This window comes from Diceros bicornis, chromosome 35, assembly GCF_020826845.1.
Source record: "Diceros bicornis minor isolate mBicDic1 chromosome 35, mDicBic1.mat.cur, whole genome shotgun sequence".
In the NCBI taxonomy this organism is placed as follows: domain Eukaryota; kingdom Metazoa; phylum Chordata; class Mammalia; order Perissodactyla; family Rhinocerotidae; genus Diceros; species Diceros bicornis.
The window spans coordinates 16,932,623-16,952,557 of record NC_080774.1 but is presented as its reverse complement, the minus strand read 5'-3'; the positions used below and the strand labels follow the sequence as shown (position 1 = coordinate 16,952,557).

Below are 19,935 nucleotides of genomic sequence, written 5' to 3'. Positions count from 1 at the left end.
GAGGATGAAAAGTACAAACCGCAGGAAGCACTCTATAACAATAGTTGCGACAGTTACGATTCTTTTCCTCCCTCTTCGTCAACTATGAACTTTAAGTCCAAGCTATGGAGTCCGTCTCAGCCCTCTTACATCCATCTTACACCCTCAGTTCTAAGCAACTGTAAAATGGGGACAGAGTGGTCCAGAGGACTACTGACCTGAGGCTGAGGACCGCGACAGCCCCGCCGTGTCCAGCCGTCGGGACTCCTCCAGGTCGCTGCGGGGTCAGCCTGCGGCCGGGGCCTGACTCCCTCCCTCCGGTGCCCCGCACACAGAGTGACAGCCCGCGGGCGCCCCCTCCCTGGCACTACACCCGCGTCGTCTCAGTGAGCGCTCACAAAAGCCTGTGAGGTAGGAGCGCTACACAGGGAGAAAACTGAGGCCCCGGGAGCCTCAGTCACTTGCCCAAGTCCGCGAAGCTGGTGAGCGAACCGCCTTCGGGAATTGAATCCCACTCGCCCAACCCCACGCTCTCCCTCTCGTCGCCCCAGGGCCCCGCCTGCACCTACCGGGGGCGCCTGCCTGCGCGCAGGCGCAGTCACGGCAGCCGCGTCCCCTTTAAGAGGATTCCTTTTGCCTCCTCCGACCCCTTCGCTTCCGCTCCGCGTTCCCACAATGCAGTGCGGCTGAGCGCCTCCGAGCCCGCGGGGACGCTGCGGGGGGACCCCGGCTGAGGCGGCGGCGGCGGCGGCGACGTGGGCTGCGGCGGGCCCGCGGCGTCGGGCGGTGCGGATGTCGGGCTGGGCGGACGAGCGCGGCGGCGAGGGAGACGGGCGCATCTACGTGGGCAACCTTCCGACCGACGTGCGCGAGAAAGACTTGGAGGACCTGTTCTACAAGTACGGCCGCATCCGCGAGATCGAGCTCAAGAACCGGCACGGGCTCGTGCCCTTCGCCTTCGTGCGCTTCGAGGACCCCCGGTGAGGCCCCGCTCGGTCCGCCCGCCGGCCCGCGGCCCGGCCCCGCCTTCCCGCCTCCCTTCCGCCTCGCGGCTCCCCTCCCCCCCGGCGCAGACCCCTCAGGGCGCCCCCGGGTGGAGCATGAGGCCTCCTCTCGCCGCAGGCTCCGGGCCGTCCTCTGTCCCGTCGCCACTTCCTCTATTATTATTTTTGGACTTGACTTGAAAACACAGAAGCTGGGCCTGTGGAGGGCCGTGCCCGCGCAGACCGGCCTCCGGGACGGTGCAGATGACCATCCTCTCCCTCACGGCCGGAGAGGCGCCCTGAGGGGAAGCGGCCCGGGGCTCGGGAACCCTGGCCCCTGAGCCAGCCCGGAGAGACTCCGGGAAGAGCGGGAGTGGCCGACCGCCCTCCCGGAACGCGCCGTTAGGGGGCACAGACTGCGGGGCTGGGGCTGCCTTTGCAGGTCGTAAAGGGGTCTCTGTGACGGGTCAGATCTCCGTCCGCGCGCCCCGCGCCGCAGGGCCAGGGCTGCGCCTTGTGAAGGCACCGGGGATTTGGAAACACTTCTGAAGCAGTCTGAGGGGTCTCTGAGTTCACGCCCCCCGTCTAATGAGGGAGGCCGCGCTAGGTGCTAAGGGCCCCCCGGATTCGGAAGCTCTCGATCCCTAAATCGGCTCAAAGGGGTCTTTGTGCTTTTGCAAACATCGTGGGCCCTCGGCCCGGAAAAGACCAGGAACTTTCAGGTGGTTCCTAGAAGCCACCGCACTGCCCTGGTCACTGCGCCCGGGGTAGACAGGAGCCCGCGCTCTTTTCCAGCATGGTCTCAGGGAACGCCTTACCTGGGCTGCGCCCGGCGGCTTCACGACAGGGAGCGGGGCAGGGTGTCTTGCCTACCTGGCGGGGTATGGGGCGAGGAGGGCATCCAGGACGGGGCGGCGGGAAGCACCCTGAGGCGTTGGGGGCTGAAGACTGACGGAGCTCATTCCCAGTGTCTTGCCGTTTGCCTCAAAATGGAACTAGGCATTTTCACACCTAAACTGGAGAAGGTTGTGCCTCTATTAATTAGTAACAGTTCGGTGTGTTTTTTGAACAGTCATCATGCTACGTATTATTTAGCATTTTCCTCAATGTATAAGGTAGGTACTGTTAACCACATTTTACAGATGAGGAAACTGAGGGTTTAGAGAGTTGATAAAAGAGAAGGCTAGTAAGGGATTAAGATACGATTTGAACCTCTGTTCTGCCCCTTAAAATACAGGCTTATTGTATGATATGCTACATTGTCATCTCTTTCCTCATTCCTTTCATAAGAGAAAAGCTTTCTTTTGATATCACTAGATGCCAAGTTTCAAGCAACGCACTGCACACATAGTATCTTATTTAATCCTTACAATTACTCTGTGAAATAGGCATAGTACTCACATTTAGAGATGTAAAATCCTGATCCCTTCCTTACCCAGAGACAGCTACTAGTAAGAAGCAGAAGAATGATTTGAACGCAGGTCAATTTGTATTCAAAGTCTGCTCTTAAACCCTAACACTCTCCTTTCTCCCACTGCATTATAAATAAATGTAACTAGGGTTGCACTGGATGTGGTCCTCATTGCTTTTAATCCTGACTAGAATCTTGATAAGTGAGTATGTGCCTGTAACAACTGAATGACGCCTTCATTAGTACATCCTCAGCTCTGCTTGTCCACCCATGCTCTGAGGGCATTCTTTCTCCCATCTAATACTGGAGAACCAACTTGGCATTCTAACTCACCTAGAGCCCTAGAAAAGATTTAAAGAACTTTATTGAATATTTATCTCTTTTGGCAAAATCGTACCCAGAGGGTGGTTTTGACAACTTAGTTCCCAGACCGTGCTGAAAAGATACCCTTGAGAGAGTTCCATATTCCTCACAAAGCACTAATTTGCATTTGTCTTTTGAGCCTTCTTTTTAAATGGGTTTTTCTGTTTATAGACTTGATGGTACTAGGCCTTGTGGAAGAATATTGAAAGAATAGTGTATGGTATGCATTTTGAGAAACTGCTCACTAAAGTTAGAGAAACAATTTTATTGGCAAAATCAAACATCTATTAGCAATTTATTCTTTTTTTTCTGAATTAGTCTTAAGTTATGTTTACCCATTCATACCTAGAAAACCCAGTGTGTGACATTTGTGAAGTTTAATTCTAATATCGTGAAAGGTCTTCAAACCAAAACAGTAGTGCATCAAGACCCTGTTTGGTTTTGTTTTTTTTCCTCACTCTAGGTTTTCTTCTTATACTTGTTACTCATGCCCCTCACTGGGAAGTCAGTCAGCCTCCTGAGAAGCACTGACTCCAAACTTTTCTTTGCAGAGATGCTGAGGATGCAATTTATGGAAGGAATGGTTATGATTATGGCCAGTGTCGGCTTCGTGTGGAGTTCCCCAGGACTTACGGAGGTCGGGGTGGGTGGCCCCGCGGTGGGAGGAATGGGCCTCCTACAAGAAGATCTGATTTCCGAGTTCTTGTTTCAGGTATGTTCCTTTCAAACTGAATGAGATGATACATGTAAAATACTTAGCACAGAGTCTGGCCTCCAAGAAATGTTAGCTGTTATTCTTCAGTGCACGGGATATGTGGGGCTTTCTTTTCAATAGCCTACGCACAGTGACAGTATGAAGCCCTGCCCTGTCTTGCCATTGAGGCAGGTATCTTGCAAATGAAATTGCACCAGTAGTGCAGCCTTGGTAGAGTATAAACTTGCTTCTTATAAAGGAGTTTTCTAGTGTTGAAAGGGAAGATGATGGCAAAACCCCTTGAGCTGGAATTCTAAAGGTGTTTTCTTTTGGAATGTACCCTGGTATCAGACTAGCTAGAAAGACATTCCAGGACCCAGATTTGAACAATTGACCCAGCTTGAATCCTGAAAAGGGCCAGATTTTGTGGTGGTTTTGGAAATATGTAAAGAAGAAACAAAACAACAACTTGAAGTCTTAGGGATTGTATTGCAAAGTATAGAACAAAATGTCTAGTATTGACAAGTGATGAAATGCTAAGCTCAAAGGTTTATGCATCTTTTTGAAATATTAACACACTGGTAAAGACAAGGGGCCTTCTGCACATTGCAGGGGCATTTTAGGGCACTGGTGGAGTGAAATCTATTGAGGAGCTTGGCACCTTCTTAGATGTGAATGTCACACAATCAGCAGACTTCCATGGTGCTTAAGAGTGATACTGTCAGTATCTGCCTATCTTGTGTCCCTTTGTAATTTTTTAACCCCAGAACTCTATTCCCTCCTTCAGGATGTCATACATATCTTTTTTTCTCTCCATGCTGCTCTGAAATCCTGCTTAGAAAACTATTAGGAAATGGCTGCAGTCCTGAGCTGTGAGCGGTAAACACAGCCTTTGAGAGCAGGAGCACATTTCCCTTTCATGACATCAGGTAGGGTTGTATGACTCCCAACTAGTTTTAGCGTCTGAGTCTTACCTTTTCCCCCACTGTATTGAAGAATGTTGGTGATCTTTTAAGAGGTACTTTGTCTAGTTTGTAAGTCATTCACACCTATAAGAAAACAAACCTTAGATTTTCGTTGTGTTGTTACTTTCAGCTACACTTTGGTTATTTCATTGGATGGTTTCAAAATTTCTTTGTCCTGGTAACCCAGTCAGGCAAGAAATAATTGGTACTGATAAATTGCATAATGGAAGAAATTAGAACTCAAAGTCTTGAGAGTTTGGTATTAATCATGAAGGACAAAGAAAGGAAGGCTGTGAATTCTCAGAGATACTAAACCTGTAATGGAATGGACTTCCTACTCTGTTGGAAAGGCTTGGTCTCTGGAAGATTAGCCTAGGACCAGCTTCTTAAGGTGGTTTACCACATATACTTTAGTTTTCTTCTTTGGTCTCGTGTGCCTTATCAAGATTTATGATTTGGGGACCCTCAGAATTTAAAAGTAGTGATTGATGGAGAAGGGACTCTAGGTATTGCTAGCTCTTAACAGGGCATTTAACATGGCTGAAGGATGTGGTTTTTTCTCTTATGTTCTCCGTGCCCAGGACTTCCTCCATCAGGCAGCTGGCAGGACCTGAAGGATCATATGCGAGAAGCTGGGGATGTCTGTTATGCAGATGTGCAGAAGGATGGCATGGGGATGGTTGAGTATCTCAGAAAAGAAGACATGGAATATGCCCTGCGTAAACTGGATGACACCAAATTCCGCTCTCATGAGGTGGGTCTCCACCTTCTGTCAAGGAGCTTATACCCAGACCACTCCACCTGAAGCTGAACTAGCAGAAGTAGCAACAGGCCATGTGTTTGCCATTTGGTGACCTCACAGTACCATTAAGTGGACAAAGCCAAGGAATTCATCATGCGTAAGCCCTGCAGGGTCATAACAGAGAGAAGTCTGCAGTCATAGTATTTTTAACCTGGAGAGAAAACTGGTACAGTCTGTCATAATGTGGTGAGCTATGCTGTGATAACACCCTTTCACAACTGGCTTAATCTGCAATGTCCCTCTGTGAACCTAATTATTATGGCTGTCCCTCTGGGTCTAGTCTGGGCTCTACAAGCCAACTTCATCATCTCAGCCTTTCTAGGTACTGCTATTGGGGCTGAGTTTTCTCTTCACTTTTCCTTTCCCAAAAGTAGTACAGGATCCTTTTTGAAACCTGAGTCAGGTTGTTGTTTTCTTGTGGTTGATCACCTCACCCTTGGGACTTAGTTTAGTTCTCGATGTCCTTTCTTTTAAGAAGGTGGCTGCTGCTTTGGATCTCTCAGTCTGATTCAAATGGTGACTATCCCTTTGATGTCATTGAGACCAGATACCAGACCACCAACTGGATATCATTTTTTCTGGTTATCCTGTCCTGACTTGGTGTGGAATTCAGGGATGTCTGGGGACATAAATTTCTGGGCCCATTTCTTTTTTAAGGACTCATACATATAATCCCTAATTTTATGGTATGGAAGCTGTGCAGTTTAACAATGCTTTGCTCAGACTATCCTTTAGGACTTGAATTTGGAACAGAAACAAAACAGCACCTGGTCCTCAGTTACTCTGCAAAGGAGGCTCTCAGTAAGGGCAGTTATTGACTTCACCTGGGGAAAAGCATTTGGTTTCTTTCATCTTAGCATCTTTGTTTTTTTTTTTTTTTTAAATCTCCATGACCTTGGGTTTGGCGATGAGTTTTTATTTTATTTTTTTTATAATTTTTATTTATTTATTTTTTTCCCCCAAACCCCAGTAGATAGTTGTATGTCATAGCTGCACATCCTTCTAGTTGCTGTATGTGGGACGCGGCCTCAGCATGGCCAGAGAAGCGGTGCGTCGGTGCACACCCAGGATCCGAACCCGGTCCGCCAGCAGCGGAGCGCGCGCACTTAACCGCTAAGCCACGGGGCCGGCCCCATCTTAGCATCTTTGTATCTTCTAGTAATGCTGGCTGAGGGCAAAGGGCCTGGAGATAGGCCAGCCTGGACATAACTCCTCTGCTGCTTATTAAAGTCTTAGCCGAGCTACTCTCTGAACCCTGGTTCCTCCATATGCAAAATAGTCACAGTAATAGCACTGTCTTATATGACTTGCCAGGAAGCTAAATTATGAAGAAAACTAGGGCATCTAGCCCAGGCCTTTACACCTGGGAGGTGCTGAATACAGGTTACCTCCTTCCATTGGTGCCCATCCAAAGATGCATATATGAGGTGGCAGAGGATTGAACCATATATATGACCTCTGAGATCCTTTCTAGTTCTTAGATTTTGGGGCTCAGTGGCAGTAATTCAGATACATTAACAGTATTTAGCATTTACTACATATCAAGTTGCCATTTATTATCTGTCACCTTGGGCAGATAACATACAATTTTTCCCATTTTTGCAGTGGGCTAATTACTTATCTCATAGCATTGCTGTGAGGGTTTAAGGAGATAACATCGTGCCAGATAAACAGTAAGTGCTCAATACTTAAATATTATTGTTAGGCAGCCATGTTAGGTGTTGGTGTGCTTTATTCTTCTGGGTCTGACTTTTTCCTTTACTCTTTTTGTTTGGATTTCAGGGTGAAACTTCCTACATCCGAGTTTATCCAGAGAGAAGCACCAGCTATGGCTACTCACGGTCTCGGTCTGGGTCAAGGGGCCGTGACTCTCCATACCAAAGCAGGGGTTCCCCACACTACTTCTCTCCTTTCAGGCCCTACTGAGACAGGTGATGGGAATTTTTTCTTTATTTTTTAGGTGAACTGAGCTGCTTTGTGCTCAGACTCTACATTCCAGATTGATGATTTAGTGTCTTAGGAAATTTTTTTAATTTTTTTTTTAAAGGAAATAAAACTACATAATTTCTACCAGGGCCATATTAGCAGTGAAACATTTTTAACTGCAGAAATTGTGGTTTTGGTTCAGAACAAGTTGTATATTTTTCACCCCTGATTATGGGAAAAAATCAGTGCTGTGTCTTTGTGGGTTGCTCTGCAATGGAGATCAGCAGTTACTGTGACTGAGTCGGCCCATTCTGTTTAGAAATATATTTTAAACGTTTAGTAATTGACATGTGTGGTTGTCCTTGATTAAGTTCATAGATTTCACCAAACAGGCACAGTGATTAAAAAAAAAAAATCATTGAGTTGAAGTGGCAACTTGTAACCAGTTGGTAAGGAGCAGGAGTGGATAACTTTATTTGGGGATAAAGATGGTTGCTCTGGTGGTGGTTTGAGAACTTCAGTCCTAAGGGCAGATTCAGAGTTCTCTTGTAATTCAAGCCCAAGCTTGTAAGTTAAGCTGCTTTAAAGAAAAAAGGAGCATTTCGGATAGGGGAAGGGAATGGGAAGAATAAAAACAGACTTTTTAAAGTGGGTAGCAGCGTAAAGGTCATGGGGGAATTCTTAGCCAAAACTAACTTTGGCAGTTTGATTAGGAAAAAAACAATTCTGGTTCTATCACTTTTAGTCCTAAATCAGTCTCATTTATCATTGGTATCTGAGCTTTTTTTTTTTTTTCCTTGTGAGGAAGATTGGCCCTGAGCTAACATCCATGCCCATCTTCCTCCACTTTATATGGGACGCCGCCACAGTATGGCTTGAAGGCGGTGTGTCGGTGTGTGCCCAGGATCTGAACCTGCGAACCGCGGGCCGCCAAAGCAGATTGCGAGCACTTAACCACTTGCGCCACCAGGCCGCCCCGGTATCTGAGCTTTTTTAAAAAACAAAAACCCTACTATCTTGGATTCCACTCAATTCAGTGATTATGGTGGGGAGGGGCTACTTTGTTCCAGGTCCGGGGCTATTTTTAAAAAAAAACTTTTTTGAAGTATGAGTGACATGTAAAAAGCGGTACTTATTTAATGGATCCAACTCAGTGGGTTTAGGGTTACATATACAACCATGAAACCATCACCACCATCAAAGCCATAAAGATATCCATCACCTCCCAAAGTTTCCTCCCTACTCCTTTATTTATACCTGGTAAGTTAAGATGTACCCACTTAGCAAATTTTTAGTATACAATACAGTATTGTTAGCTACCTCAGGGCTATTTTTATGATAAGTTCTTTTCAGAAAGAGAAACTCTAGGTGCAGCTAGTGTCCTTTTGGCAAATAATCACTTTTGTGGGAGTGGATGGTTCTAGGTTAGGAGCTCCCAAGCTGTAGTTTGCTTTGAATACTCTCCAGACTTGAGGAGAAAGTTAGCCCTCTGCTTGGAATAAAGTGAGTATCCAGGAAAAAATTCAAGTGTGTTCAATAAAGATAAAAGGTTGATGGAAACAGGAACTAAAAAGCACAATTTAGGTTGTCACATGGTGATCAGATACAGTGTCTAACAGTTATGTAAACAGAAAAATTCACCAACGTGTAGTTTGGTAGATAGTCTTTTGGGGTAGAGATAAATGGGGATAACATCTTCCATACGGAACAGCCTGTGAGTAAATACTTGATCCATTTCCTTGGAAACTGACAATACCTTTTACTTCTATTAGCATCAGGAACTCATTGCCTTGTTTTGATGAGATCTTTGCCAATTCTGTCTTCAGAAGAGTTAGTTACAAAAAAATACTTAACCATCAATTTTTTCAGGTGACTGAAGGAAGTGGGAACATTAGTGTTCATAATAACAAAATATCATTGCGCTTCCACGTGTTTGCAGAGTACCCTTCCCAGAATAGCTACTCAGCTATGTGAGAAGCGCTCTTGTTCATCCAGCTTTGGCAAAGAGATATTACCTGTTTGAAAACAATAACAAAAAAGAATGTTTACAGCTGACCTTGCTTCCCAACTGGCTCTACTGAGCTAACTTACCACTTGATTTGTCATGGAAAGTAAGCAATGGAAATAAGTGTAGCTACTATCCTGTTTTTCTAACTATCTGAAAGAATCAGTTAATAAGAGAAGCCTAATAATACTTTTAAGTAAGGAGCAGAGACAAGTTAATCAGCCATTTATATGCATATGGGAGTGGAAGGAAAGACTATGAATGTGAAGTCAGTTTGCCCCAAGAAGCAAAGTCTGACACAAAGTTCTACTTGAGAAACAGCATATATGATCAATGGATATGTCTGCTGAAACAACTCTGAGATCAGGCTCTGAGATAGATTATAAAATCTTATTTCTCTCCACAGTTAACTCAGGTGGCTTAGTGAATCAGAGGCATGATTAAGAGTAGAGCTCACAGGGGCCGGCCCCGTGGCTTAGCGGTTAAGTGCGTGCGCTCTGCTACTGGCGGCCCAGGGTTCGGACCCCGGGCGTGCACTGACACACCGCTTGTCCGGCCATGCTGAGGTGGCGTCCCACATACAACAACTGGAAGGATGTGCAACTATGACATACAACTATCTACTGGGGCTTTGGGGAGAAAAAGGGGAAAAAAAAAAGGAGGAGGATTGGCAATAGATGTTAGCTTAGGGCCGGTCTTCCTCACAAAAAAAAAGAGTAGAGCTCACAAATTTTTTAGCTTTCCTTCCCATCCTTGCTTCAACCAGAGCTTTCCTTTAACTGGTTGGTCTTGATCAAAGAGGTAATCCCTGAGCTGGAGGGTTAATGTTTATCTCTGAAGCCTGCTCAGAATGGTTCTTGGAGGGGATCTGAACCTGAAGTTGGCACTTGGAAAGCTGTCTACCCGAGTACTTACGCTAGTCTATTCCCAAATGTCCAGAGGGATGTAGCAGCTCTGAGAACCCACCTATCTGCAGAGGAGATGTTAACAGTTCAACCTACCCAAGGTTCTTGATTTTATTATTGGCCCAGTGTTATTTTAAAGCTTCCATTTAAAATAGTTACAGTGAGGTTTAAAGATGCAAATCTCCACACCAGTAGTTGCAAACTGATGGCTTACAGGATGCATCTGGCTTGCAGGTATGTTTTATTTGCGTGGTATTTTATTTTTTTAAATCTTGAATTAGTTGCCAATACTTAAAATTTCAGAAATATCAGAAAAAATGCCAGGTGTCCAGGTTCTCTTGGAAAATGGACTCACATTCTTCCCTGGCACTGAGTGAGAAGCAGCAGATGCCAGTTGCCCCTTTAGGGAGAGCTTGAGCTCCAGATTTGCCACTGGACACATCCCTCCCTGTCCCAGTCCTGTTTTGCTTGTTCCTGTTACTGACTGGCCCCTAGAGGTGAGTGTGAGCCTGGGACTCTACTGCCACCTTAATGCCACCACCTATATGCACTTTATACTTATTTTTATTGTTAATACATGTGTTTTTTATTTTTTATTATTTTCAGTTTTATTGAGATATAGTTGATATATATCATTATATAAGTTTAAGTTGTACAACATATGTATATATTGCAAAATGATTACCACAATAAGATTAGCGAACATCTGTCACCTCACATAGTTACAGTTTTTTCCTTGTGATGAGAACTTTTAAGATCTACTCTCTTAGCAACTTTCAAATACAATACAGTATTGTTAACTATAGTCATCATGTTGTACATTACATCCCAGGACTCATTTATCTTACAACTGGAAGTTTGTACCTTTTGACCACATTCACATAATTCCCACTTTATACTTTTCAGAGTGCTTTCACATAGCAAATTTGGGACTTACAGTTTCTACTATTTTCTTAGGTCACTGTGGGACAGTCTGTTAAATCACTTTGGGGGACACGTACCTGGGGGGGCCACAAAATACTCCTCCACAACTCGATGAGAGTTTTGTAGTACTTCTTCAGCACAGTTGCCTTCTATCACATTATCGGATCTCAAGTATAGACATCTACAAAACCAGAAGTTTAAGGTTACCTTCTCAGAGGACAGGGCTTCTAGGGCATGGGTGGAGAGGGTCATGAATGGGAGAACAAGGGAGCAGCATATTCTTGAGTTAGGTTCAAAGATGGAGGAGCTGGGGTCAACAGTAGACCAAATAACAGTCTACGGTTTATAGATTCTCCAAACAACCCTGTGAGGTAGGTGGTAATTATTCCTTAGGATTGATATGTTTAATAAATATTTTTGGATGATCACTATGGGTAAATTGCTTGTGGTGGAGATATATAAAGGCAATTACAATACGCTGTTAAATCTAACAAATGCAAGCAAGGTTTGCCAAGGGAGTAGAAGGGCAGCTAACCCAGCCTGGGTGAGGAACAGGTACTCAGAATAGGTGATGTCACTGCTAAACGATAGGCAAGAAATAGCTGGATTGCGGGGATGGGAAGATGGACTTCCTGGCAGGTGCAGAAACTTGCTCAAGAGTGGGTTATAAGTGACTGAAGGATATTAGCTCTTAAGTGACAAGACTGAGATTTGACCCCAGTTCTGGTACCCCTAATATGAGTGCTTTTTTCACCACAGCCACCTTTGGGGATAATAAAAGTGCCTGCCCTTGCAAGATGCACCACAAACCATAGCTCAAGAATCTGCCACTGTTCTCTGGGCCTAGTGGCTTCATTAAAGTATCCAGATGGCAAACCAGTGAAACCAAATAGGTGAACATACCTATGAGGTTTCACTACTGTTTCAAGGTTTAACAGTGCATGATGGGGCCAGCCCTGTGGCGTAGCAGTTAAGTGTGCGAGCTCTGCTGCTGGCAGCCCGGTTCGGATCCCGGGCGCGCACAGAGGCACCGCTTGTCAAGCCATGCTGTGGCGGCGTCCCATATAAAGTGGAGGAAGATAGGCACAGATGTTAGCTCAGGGCTGATCTTCCTCACAAAAAAAAAAGTGCATGACAAGAGGTCTGAGCCTGCTTCCAGATACTTGGGCTGGAAAATAAGCAGTTTGTTCAATCACTGATTGGGGAGCAGCCAAGCTCTTTCTGCTTTGAGCCAGACATAGACTGAGGGCTAAACCTAATGGGACAAAGGGGCAAGCATGTGACATGAACATCTGGACAGAGGTTGCCTAAAGGGCTAAGCTGTCATGATAAGATTCTTTTAGGAAAGGACTAGTTCTGTTTCTTTTGTGGCACTCAGCCTAAGACTAGACACAATAAACATTCATAGTGTGGAGAGTGGAGAGTTGGAGTCTATTCCAGGATCTGGCACTGTCTTAACTGTGTGGCCTTGAACAAGTATGATCTTTCCAGGCCTAAGTTTCTTGCCAAAAAAAAGGTGAAGGCTGCACTAGATTTTTCTTCTTTAACCGTACAAGGATTATGCATTCATTTAAGAAAACTTGGAGGGCCAGCCCCAGTGGCCTAGTGGTTCAGTTTGGCATACTCCGCTTCCGCGGCCTGGGTTTGGTTCCCAGGTGCAGACCTATACAACTCATCTGTTAGTGGCCAGGCTGTGGTGGTGGCTCACATAAAAGGAAAACGAGTAAGATTGGCAACAGATGTTAGCTCAGGGCGAGTCTTCCTCAGCAAAAAAAAAAACAACAAAAAAACTTGGAGAACAAAAAATAAAAATCATCCATAAAGGTGACCATTGGACTTTTCTGGAGTTTATATTTATGTTGGGCAGTATAACAAAATGGCTAAGAGCTTGGGTTCCTGAATCACAGCTGAACTCAAATTCCAGAGCCACATGTGGCATGTGTGCAAGTTACTTATCCTCTCCATGTATCAGTTTCCTTATGTGTAGAATGCTTCATAGAATTTCTGGGAAGATTAAATGAAATGATGTTAAAAAAAGATGATCTGCTAATGCTAGGCCTGCATTCTCATGGCAATAAGAGGAGGGTGCTAAAGAGCACCTGCTCCTTTCAGAAGGAGTTAGTGCACCCCAGGTCCCCCTCAGTCTCCACCACTCAGAGTATGCCTATGCACATCACCTGCTGTAATCACACATAACCTGCCTAGTACATACAGACTGGATGGAGGCTGCTAATTGTTCCTGAGTGCTTGGAAATTTTGACAGAAGTAAGACTACTCTGCCGACAGGTAGTTAAAAGCTTCTGCTTCCCAGCAGATCTAATAGTAAATGATTTATTCACTCATTTGGTAATCAGGTTTCCTATGTAAGTGACATTTCCAAGAAAAACAAAATTCACCTCTTTCACTATCACACACTTCCACCTAATTACTGTTTATGATGGAGTTGTTTCTAGAATAAACCCACACCACCCTATTTTCTTAATCATAGGCTACTGAACCCAGGATCTCCTTGAGGGTGGCACACCAAGCAGACCCCTCAGTTGGCAAGTCGCTTAACTTTTCTTGACCTCGGAATCATGCATAAAACACAGAATGAGACCAGATGAGCTGTTTAGGTGCTATCAATTACTGATTGACTAAAAGTCCACCTCACCTCATCTTTCTCAGTTGGGGTTCTACAAGAGAATTAAGCTCACATACTGTAGGACACCCATTTTGAGAATAAATCAACTTATATGCATCTGGGCTGACAGTTATGTACCATCCTTGGGGAGAACTGAAAAAGTCACTTGAATCTTTCTGTGTTCTGGTTCAGGTGAAAAACCCTGGTTGAGGAAGGCTTCACCTGTGAACTAGAAATTCCTGCCCTCTAAAGCTCACAGACAAGGCAAAATTTAAACCAGTAACTGGGAAATGCTAATAAATAGCATTTAATTTAATGGAAAGCACTATGGCAGCATGGAGGAAGAAGCGCCTCTGTCAGCCCTTGGATTGACCAATGGGACAGTTCTGCCACTGTTTTAATTTCTTTCTGCCTCTTTTCCTGGTATTAGGCTGCCAGGAGTCATTTCTGTGGGCACCACTCTACTTCCATCTACAAGCCTTTTCCCTCCCTCCTAATTTATTTCTAGTTTAATGCAGACTGGAATGAGAGCTAATCGATTTGGCTAAGAGTTTTTGTTTCAAATGAGGCTCTGAGGGACATCCTTTTTTTTTGTTTTTGGTGAGGAAGATTAGCCCTGAGCTAACATCCGATGCCAGTCCTCTTTGCTGAGGAAGATCGGCCCTGGGCTAACATCCGTGCCCATCTTCCTCCACTTTATATGGGATGCCACCACAGCATGGCTTGACAAGCGGTGCAATGGTGCGTACCCGGGATCCGAACCTGTGAACCCCTGGCCACCACAGTGGAGCGCGCGCACTTAACCGCTTACACCACCGGGCCGGCCCTCTGAGGAACATCCTAAACACTGAAGTATTTGGCTGCAATCAGAGACGTCGTCATCTGAGTCAGTCTCTGGATTTGAGATGAAAGTGTCTAGTAAAGTTTCTAGGGGTTGACTTTAGATGGCATATCTAGAGCAGTATTTGGGAGCAGAGGCTCTGAGTTCCAAGTCCTGGCTTCACCTCTTACTACCTGTGAAACTTTGGGGCATAACCTTTTTGAGCCTCAGTTTCTTCACCTATAAAAGAGATACTAGTATTTACCTTCCAGGGTTGTATGTGATAACTGAGATAATACATATAAAATCTTAGTGCTTTGCACATAAGCACACTAATGCTTTTTAGCTCAAACCAAATGACAGGTTATTAATATGCCAAGAGATTTCTATTAGCCAGTCAGGGCTTTTACAGGTAGTGTGGCTATCACCTAAAACCGTTTAACACTTGTCTTCACTTAACTAGGTTCTGTTTCAAATGCCAGACAGTATGTTCAAAATGTCGAAGTCCTACAAGTGTCACATCTCTAAAATAGAATCATTAACCCACACTGGTTCCCAAATTTATGGCAAGATTGCAGATCGCTGAATACGAAGTCACCGTTCCAGCTGCCAGATCCAAATCCTTCATCTTTTTCACAGACTCTTCCCTGAGTAATATGTGCATTTTTTAATAGTTACCCTCTAGATGACCTGGGAAATTCTGACATCTCTTTGAGCTTCTAGTCCCTCCTTTCCCATAGATACTAATAAAGAACATTCAACAAATATTTACTGAGTGTATGCTCAGTGCTAGATACTGAGAACATGATGAGCAATAACAGACATGCTCCCTGCAACAAGGATGAGCAGTAGGAGAGGGGCAGAGAATGAAATATCACTCAAACAGATGTATATAAATACATGTAAAATTACAACTCTATTGAATACCATGAGAGCCACAGGTCCTGGAAGGGAACTTGACTTAATATAGAAGAATGAAAACTTCCTTGAGGAAGTGGCAGTTGAAATCTGAAGAAGAAAGGAAATTGAGTAGGCAAAAAAGAGGAGTGGGATGAGATGGGGGTAAAGGCAAGGACCCAGAATTCTAAGCAGGAAAAAAAATGGAGAGCTCAAGGAATTGAAAGTTACAGCCCTGTCTAGGAGAGGTGGGCAGGGGCTAGGTTAAATGATGCCCTGCAGACTGGTGAAGCTTTCGTCTTTATCCTAAAGAGCACTGGGAAGCCACCTGAAGGGCTTGGGTAGGAGAATGACATCAGATTTCTGTTTTGAAGTGCTGTATAACTTTGGGCAAATTGGTTAACCTCTCTAGACCTGAGCATCTGATTACAAAATAGAGACAGGATTTGAAGGAATCAAAGCCTGGAGGTGAGAACAGGAGGCTAGAAAGCACTTTACACAGAGGTTATGGTGACATATAGGTCTGTCTCTCCCTATTGGCACTGACTAATGGCAGCTAATCTTTCTTGCTCCCACCTGTACTAGGAGTTTGTTTTTTTTAATTCCAAAAGGAAAAGTTGTAGATTGCACCTATCTTTATGAGCTACATACCCATCCTTTCTAAGAAGCTGTAGTCCCCAAAAGCAAACAAGTATGCTTTTCAAAAAGAAGCATTTTCTTTAAAAATGTATTAAGCAACAATAGGTAGAGGTGGGTAGAGGCTTTAAGGTGCTCTTTAAGTATAGTGTTCACAAGCTCCTTTGTCCAAGACCCACCCCTCCCTATTGCATTATACTACACTACTTCACTACTTGTATTACTACCCTGCCCCCTTAGGCATTTGTGTTTTTGGCCCTTGATATAAATGAAAAGTTAAAACTTCACTCTGCATCTCCACTTTCTTTAAAACTAACCACAGTTAACAGTTTCCTGCATGCCCTTTCAGGAAACAAAACAAAATGCATACACCAGAATACATAAAATAGCCTACACATAAAGTATCAATAATACCATACACAATGTTCTCAACTTTGCCATTTTTATTAAATATATCTTGGAGACCTTTGCATACCAGCATATACTATGGTTATCAGTTTCACTGTATTTAACAACTGCCAAATATTACATTTTATGATAATGTGTTTAGCCATGAAGGACACTTAGAATTTTTTCTCTTTTTTGTTTGTTTGTATTGTAAACAGATTTGCATACTTTGGAAACTAGTGCATATATCTTGATGCACTTTCACAGATATTTCCATAGGGAACCACTAGGTCAGAAAATATGTACTTGTAAAATTTTGAGACAGGAATCCAACAATAAGCAACTCAGACATAAGCTCACGTTCTAACAGCAAGAGGCACAAATCAACAAAAATAAGATGATCCAGAAAAATATTAGAAAACCCAACAGGATAAGGAGTTAGTGACTGGAAGAGGAGAGGGGATTTGGAGTGGTCAGGAGAGGCCCTTTGGAGGAAATGAGCCAAAACCTGCTAAGGAGACACTGTCCAAGAAAAAGGGAATAGCAAGTGCAAAGATCCTGGAGGAGGAACGAATTGCGTATGCTGGAGAAACTGTAAGGAAGTCAATGTGGCTGTATTGATGAGCAGTATGTCCAAGTAGTAGGCAGGGACTCTATGAAGTAGGGCCTCGAGGGCGATGATGAGCAGTTCGGATTTTGTTCCCAGTTACACTGGGAGGCCTCGAGGATTTTAAACAGGAGTCAAAGGATCCACAGTGAATAAGGAGAAGAGTGAAACCACTTACCTGCAGGGTGACTGTGGGCAAGTTCCTGCATCTTGTTAAGGTTCTTTCTCGCTCTGTGAAATGAGACTGATCGCCACCTTAAATGGTAGGCAAGGCTTTGGGGGCCGCAGCCGCGAGTTTACCTGTCCTCCAGTACTGACTCCATGGGCTCCACTCCGTCTGTGTCCACGGCGCGGAGCCGGTCCGCAAAGGCGATGGCTTTCTCCAGCCGTGCCACGGCCTCTTGGCTCCCGAAGTCCACTAGCGCTAAACGCTCCAGGTGCTCGATCATCTCGGCCGTGATCCGAACACTTCCCTGGGGGATGAGGCGGAGGGTATGGGTCACAGGTGGGGCCTGCTCCGCCTCCCGACCTGCTGCACCACCCGCCTAGACGCTCCTGGCCTTTACCTGAGGACCCGCCTTGGCGGTGAGGCCGCGGCGCCCGCCCGCCGGGGCCCGAAAGGCCAGCCACACCGCCCGCGCCCACATTCCCCTCCTTCTCAGCCTCCGTAGTGCGTCTTCACATAAAGCCAAGCGACGCGCCTAAGAGTGATGACATCAGAGGGCGCCGCTACTGCCGCCGCCGCCGCCGCCGCCGCCATGAACAGCGTAGGGGAGGCTTGCACGGACATGAAGCGCGAGTACGACCAGTGCTTCAATCGTTGGTTTGCCGAGAAGTTCCTCAAGGGGGACGGCTCCGGGGACCCGTGCACCGACCTCTTCAAGCGCTACCAGCAGTGTGTTCAGGTGAGCTGCGGCCCGAGCCTTCTCGCCTCTACCCCCGGGTTCTCTACGGTGTCCCCGGCCACAGGCATGTTACTGGAACACGGGTCCACTTGGTGCTCATCCTAAACTTGCAAAGTTGGCATAGTTATTCGTATTTTATACATGGAACACTCACGCCCAGAAATAAGAAGTCATTAGTCCAAGTTCACTAGAATCAGTTTCCTTGATGTTTGCAGTGGTGCACTTTTCCACTATTGTTGGGGGGTTGGGGGGCGAGGCGGGATGTTAGCCTCTCTCGGGCCTGTTAGACATTATGAAGGGTCTCTTTTTTGTTGTTGCTATAATCCCTTCATTGGCCTGTTTTCTCTCTCCTGACCAACCAGGAAATTTTCATTCCAGCCCAGTGAATGTGCAACTGCTTTGAATTTTAAGAATAGCACTGGGCAAAGTACTCCCAGTTAGTTAACTTAAAACATCCTCAGGGTGACTCCAGGTGGAGTTGCTATCTTTATCCCATTACAGATGGGAAAGTGAGGCTTACTCAAGGTCAAATAGCCAGTAAGTCCTGGAACCCAGATTTGTACTTGTGCCTGTCACAAGAGTGGTGATACTGTTTAAATTCCACTTCTGTATTTTGACGATTCCCTCACAACTCCTTTCCAATCTCTCTCTGGTCTTAAACTTAATTTCTTTATGGCGTTTGAATCATGGTTGGGAGTCCTTATAGTCCAATCTGATTTTACTTTTGTACCATCGTATTTTCTTTACAAAGTTTGGTCCTCAAGCTTCATATAGACCTTTATAATGTGTTGTTTCCTCCCATCAGAAAGCAATAAAGGAGAAAGAGATTCCCATTGAAGGACTGGAGTTCATGGGACGTGGCAAAGAAAAGCCTGAAAGCTCTTCTTGATCTTGACAGTCACCTTGAAAATGGACTCCTCATATCAGGAAATTGAGGAGTTCTGGATTTTGTCAATTAAGGCTGTGAAGATAGCCATCAATTTGATGAGTTTAGGAGGGAGGAGTTTTCTTTCCTCTTCGATGTTTTCCTCTCACTTGTAAAAGATGAACCATCTCTGCTTTGAGATGATTTCTCACTTGCTCTGGCATCTTGCAGGAACTCAATGTGCTAAAATTGAATGATTTCTTGGGATTATGGTTGCAATATTTGATCTGGCTTTAAATATACCTTGTATGTAAATACTGATAAACTTGTCAGGATGGTCAGGGTTGCCTGACCTCTTGAGTTATGCTGCATAGGAGATTAGGCAAACTGTACTGGGGTAATTGTTCATAGAAGCAATTGGCTAGGACCTCTGTTTTCTCTCAGGGAGCTAATGCTCTGAAAAGGGATCCCAGCACAACAGTTTCAATCAATGCTTGAGAACAGTTTTATTTTTATATAGTAACTTAACTGTTAAGATTGCTGATGGACTGAGTTAGCCAAGAGGAGGACAGATTTTAACAGTGTTATCTCTCAGATTCAGACCTGAAAGCTTCAAGAATGTTGCAGTGAGCACCATTTCAGAGCTCATAGTGTAGAATCAGGAATTAAGATCCTTGGATTAACTATGGAGGAAGATCCTAAATTATAAAGATTTGCTGTTGCCAGCTTTCAACCTAAGTCAATGAATTAAATCAATCTATATATCATAAAATGCCAAAATGCTGCATCTGGTTAAATAGGAGAAGAGTGATTTGCCTTGTGTGCCCACCCTGCCCTGTAATGTCTGTAATCATGAAGATGGAATAAACAGTAACATTTAGCTCCTCTCATTTGTCCCTGGAACTCAGTGCACTTTATGGAACAACTATTACTCTAACCTCACATATCCCATATATACACTGGGAGGAGTTTTATGTTTTATAATTTAAAGGTGAAGAAACAGTGAAGATTTATCTAAGCTAGGTAGTATGGTATAGTAATTAGAAACCTCACTGATTTCTAAAATTTATTTCCACAGTAGGCTACACAAATATCCTCTTAAAATGTTTATATGATGGCACAAAAAATGTCAAGATCAGGTGAGCACTTCAGAATGTCACGTAGTCCCCCACAATTGCTTACCTTGAGTAATTTGGTTCAATTTATTATATATGCCCAAAGACAGTATGAAACTTGAT

At 44.7% G+C, this 19,935-nt stretch overlaps 3 protein-coding genes across 3 annotated transcripts; 2 read left to right on the top strand and 1 right to left on the bottom strand.

Annotated features, from left to right (window-relative positions):
- The first annotated feature begins 700 nt into the window (after window positions 1-700).
- Window positions 701-7,272, top strand: SRSF9 (serine and arginine rich splicing factor 9). Its single transcript, XM_058531568.1, has 4 exons — window positions 701-959; window positions 3,288-3,448; window positions 4,977-5,149; window positions 6,980-7,272. The coding sequence occupies exons 1-4, from the start codon at window positions 772-774 to the stop codon at window positions 7,121-7,123; spliced, it is 666 nt and encodes a 221-aa protein (XP_058387551.1). The 5' UTR covers window positions 701-771; the 3' UTR covers window positions 7,124-7,272.
- GATC (glutamyl-tRNA amidotransferase subunit C) lies at window positions 7,220-17,589 on the bottom strand. Its single transcript, XM_058531569.1, has 4 exons — window positions 17,494-17,589; window positions 17,228-17,400; window positions 11,035-11,138; window positions 7,220-9,138 (listed from the first exon to the last, which is right to left on the bottom strand). Exons 1-4 carry the CDS (start codon window positions 17,572-17,574, stop codon window positions 9,086-9,088), a joined length of 411 nt encoding a protein of 136 aa, XP_058387552.1. The 5' UTR covers window positions 17,575-17,589; the 3' UTR covers window positions 7,220-9,085.
- TRIAP1 (TP53 regulated inhibitor of apoptosis 1) lies at window positions 17,559-19,584 on the top strand. Its single transcript, XM_058531571.1, has 2 exons — window positions 17,559-17,832; window positions 18,638-19,584. The coding sequence occupies exons 1-2, from the start codon at window positions 17,638-17,640 to the stop codon at window positions 18,719-18,721; spliced, it is 279 nt and encodes a 92-aa protein (XP_058387554.1). The 5' UTR covers window positions 17,559-17,637; the 3' UTR covers window positions 18,722-19,584.
- Window positions 19,585-19,935: the final 351 nt, after the last annotated feature.

Bases quoted from the DNA above. Each gene is read 5' to 3' on its own strand.
- TRIAP1 (XM_058531571.1), top strand. From the start codon at position 17,638: ATGACATCAGAGGGCGCCGCTACTGCCGCCGCCGCCGCCGCCGCCGCC. The intron at 17,833-18,637 runs GTGAGCTGCGGC...TCCTCCCATCAG, and splicing joins GCTACCAGCAGTGTGTTCAG to AAAGCAATAAAGGAGAAAGA.
- SRSF9 (XM_058531568.1), top strand. From the start codon at position 772: ATGTCGGGCTGGGCGGACGAGCGCGGCGGCGAGGGAGACGGGCGCATC. The intron at 960-3,287 runs GTGAGGCCCCGC...TTTTCTTTGCAG, and splicing joins GTGCGCTTCGAGGACCCCCG to AGATGCTGAGGATGCAATTT. The intron at 3,449-4,976 runs GTATGTTCCTTT...CTCCGTGCCCAG, and splicing joins TTTCCGAGTTCTTGTTTCAG to GACTTCCTCCATCAGGCAGC.
- GATC (XM_058531569.1), bottom strand. From the start codon at position 17,574: ATGTGGGCGCGGGCGGTGTGGCTGGCCTTTCGGGCCCCGGCGGGCGGG. The intron at 17,401-17,493 runs GTAAAGGCCAGG...CTCATCCCCCAG, and splicing joins CCGCCAAGGCGGGTCCTCAG to GGAAGTGTTCGGATCACGGC. The intron at 9,139-11,034 runs GTACGTGTCCCC...GTTTTCAAACAG, and splicing joins GTATTTTGTGGCCCCCCCAG to GTAATATCTCTTTGCCAAAG.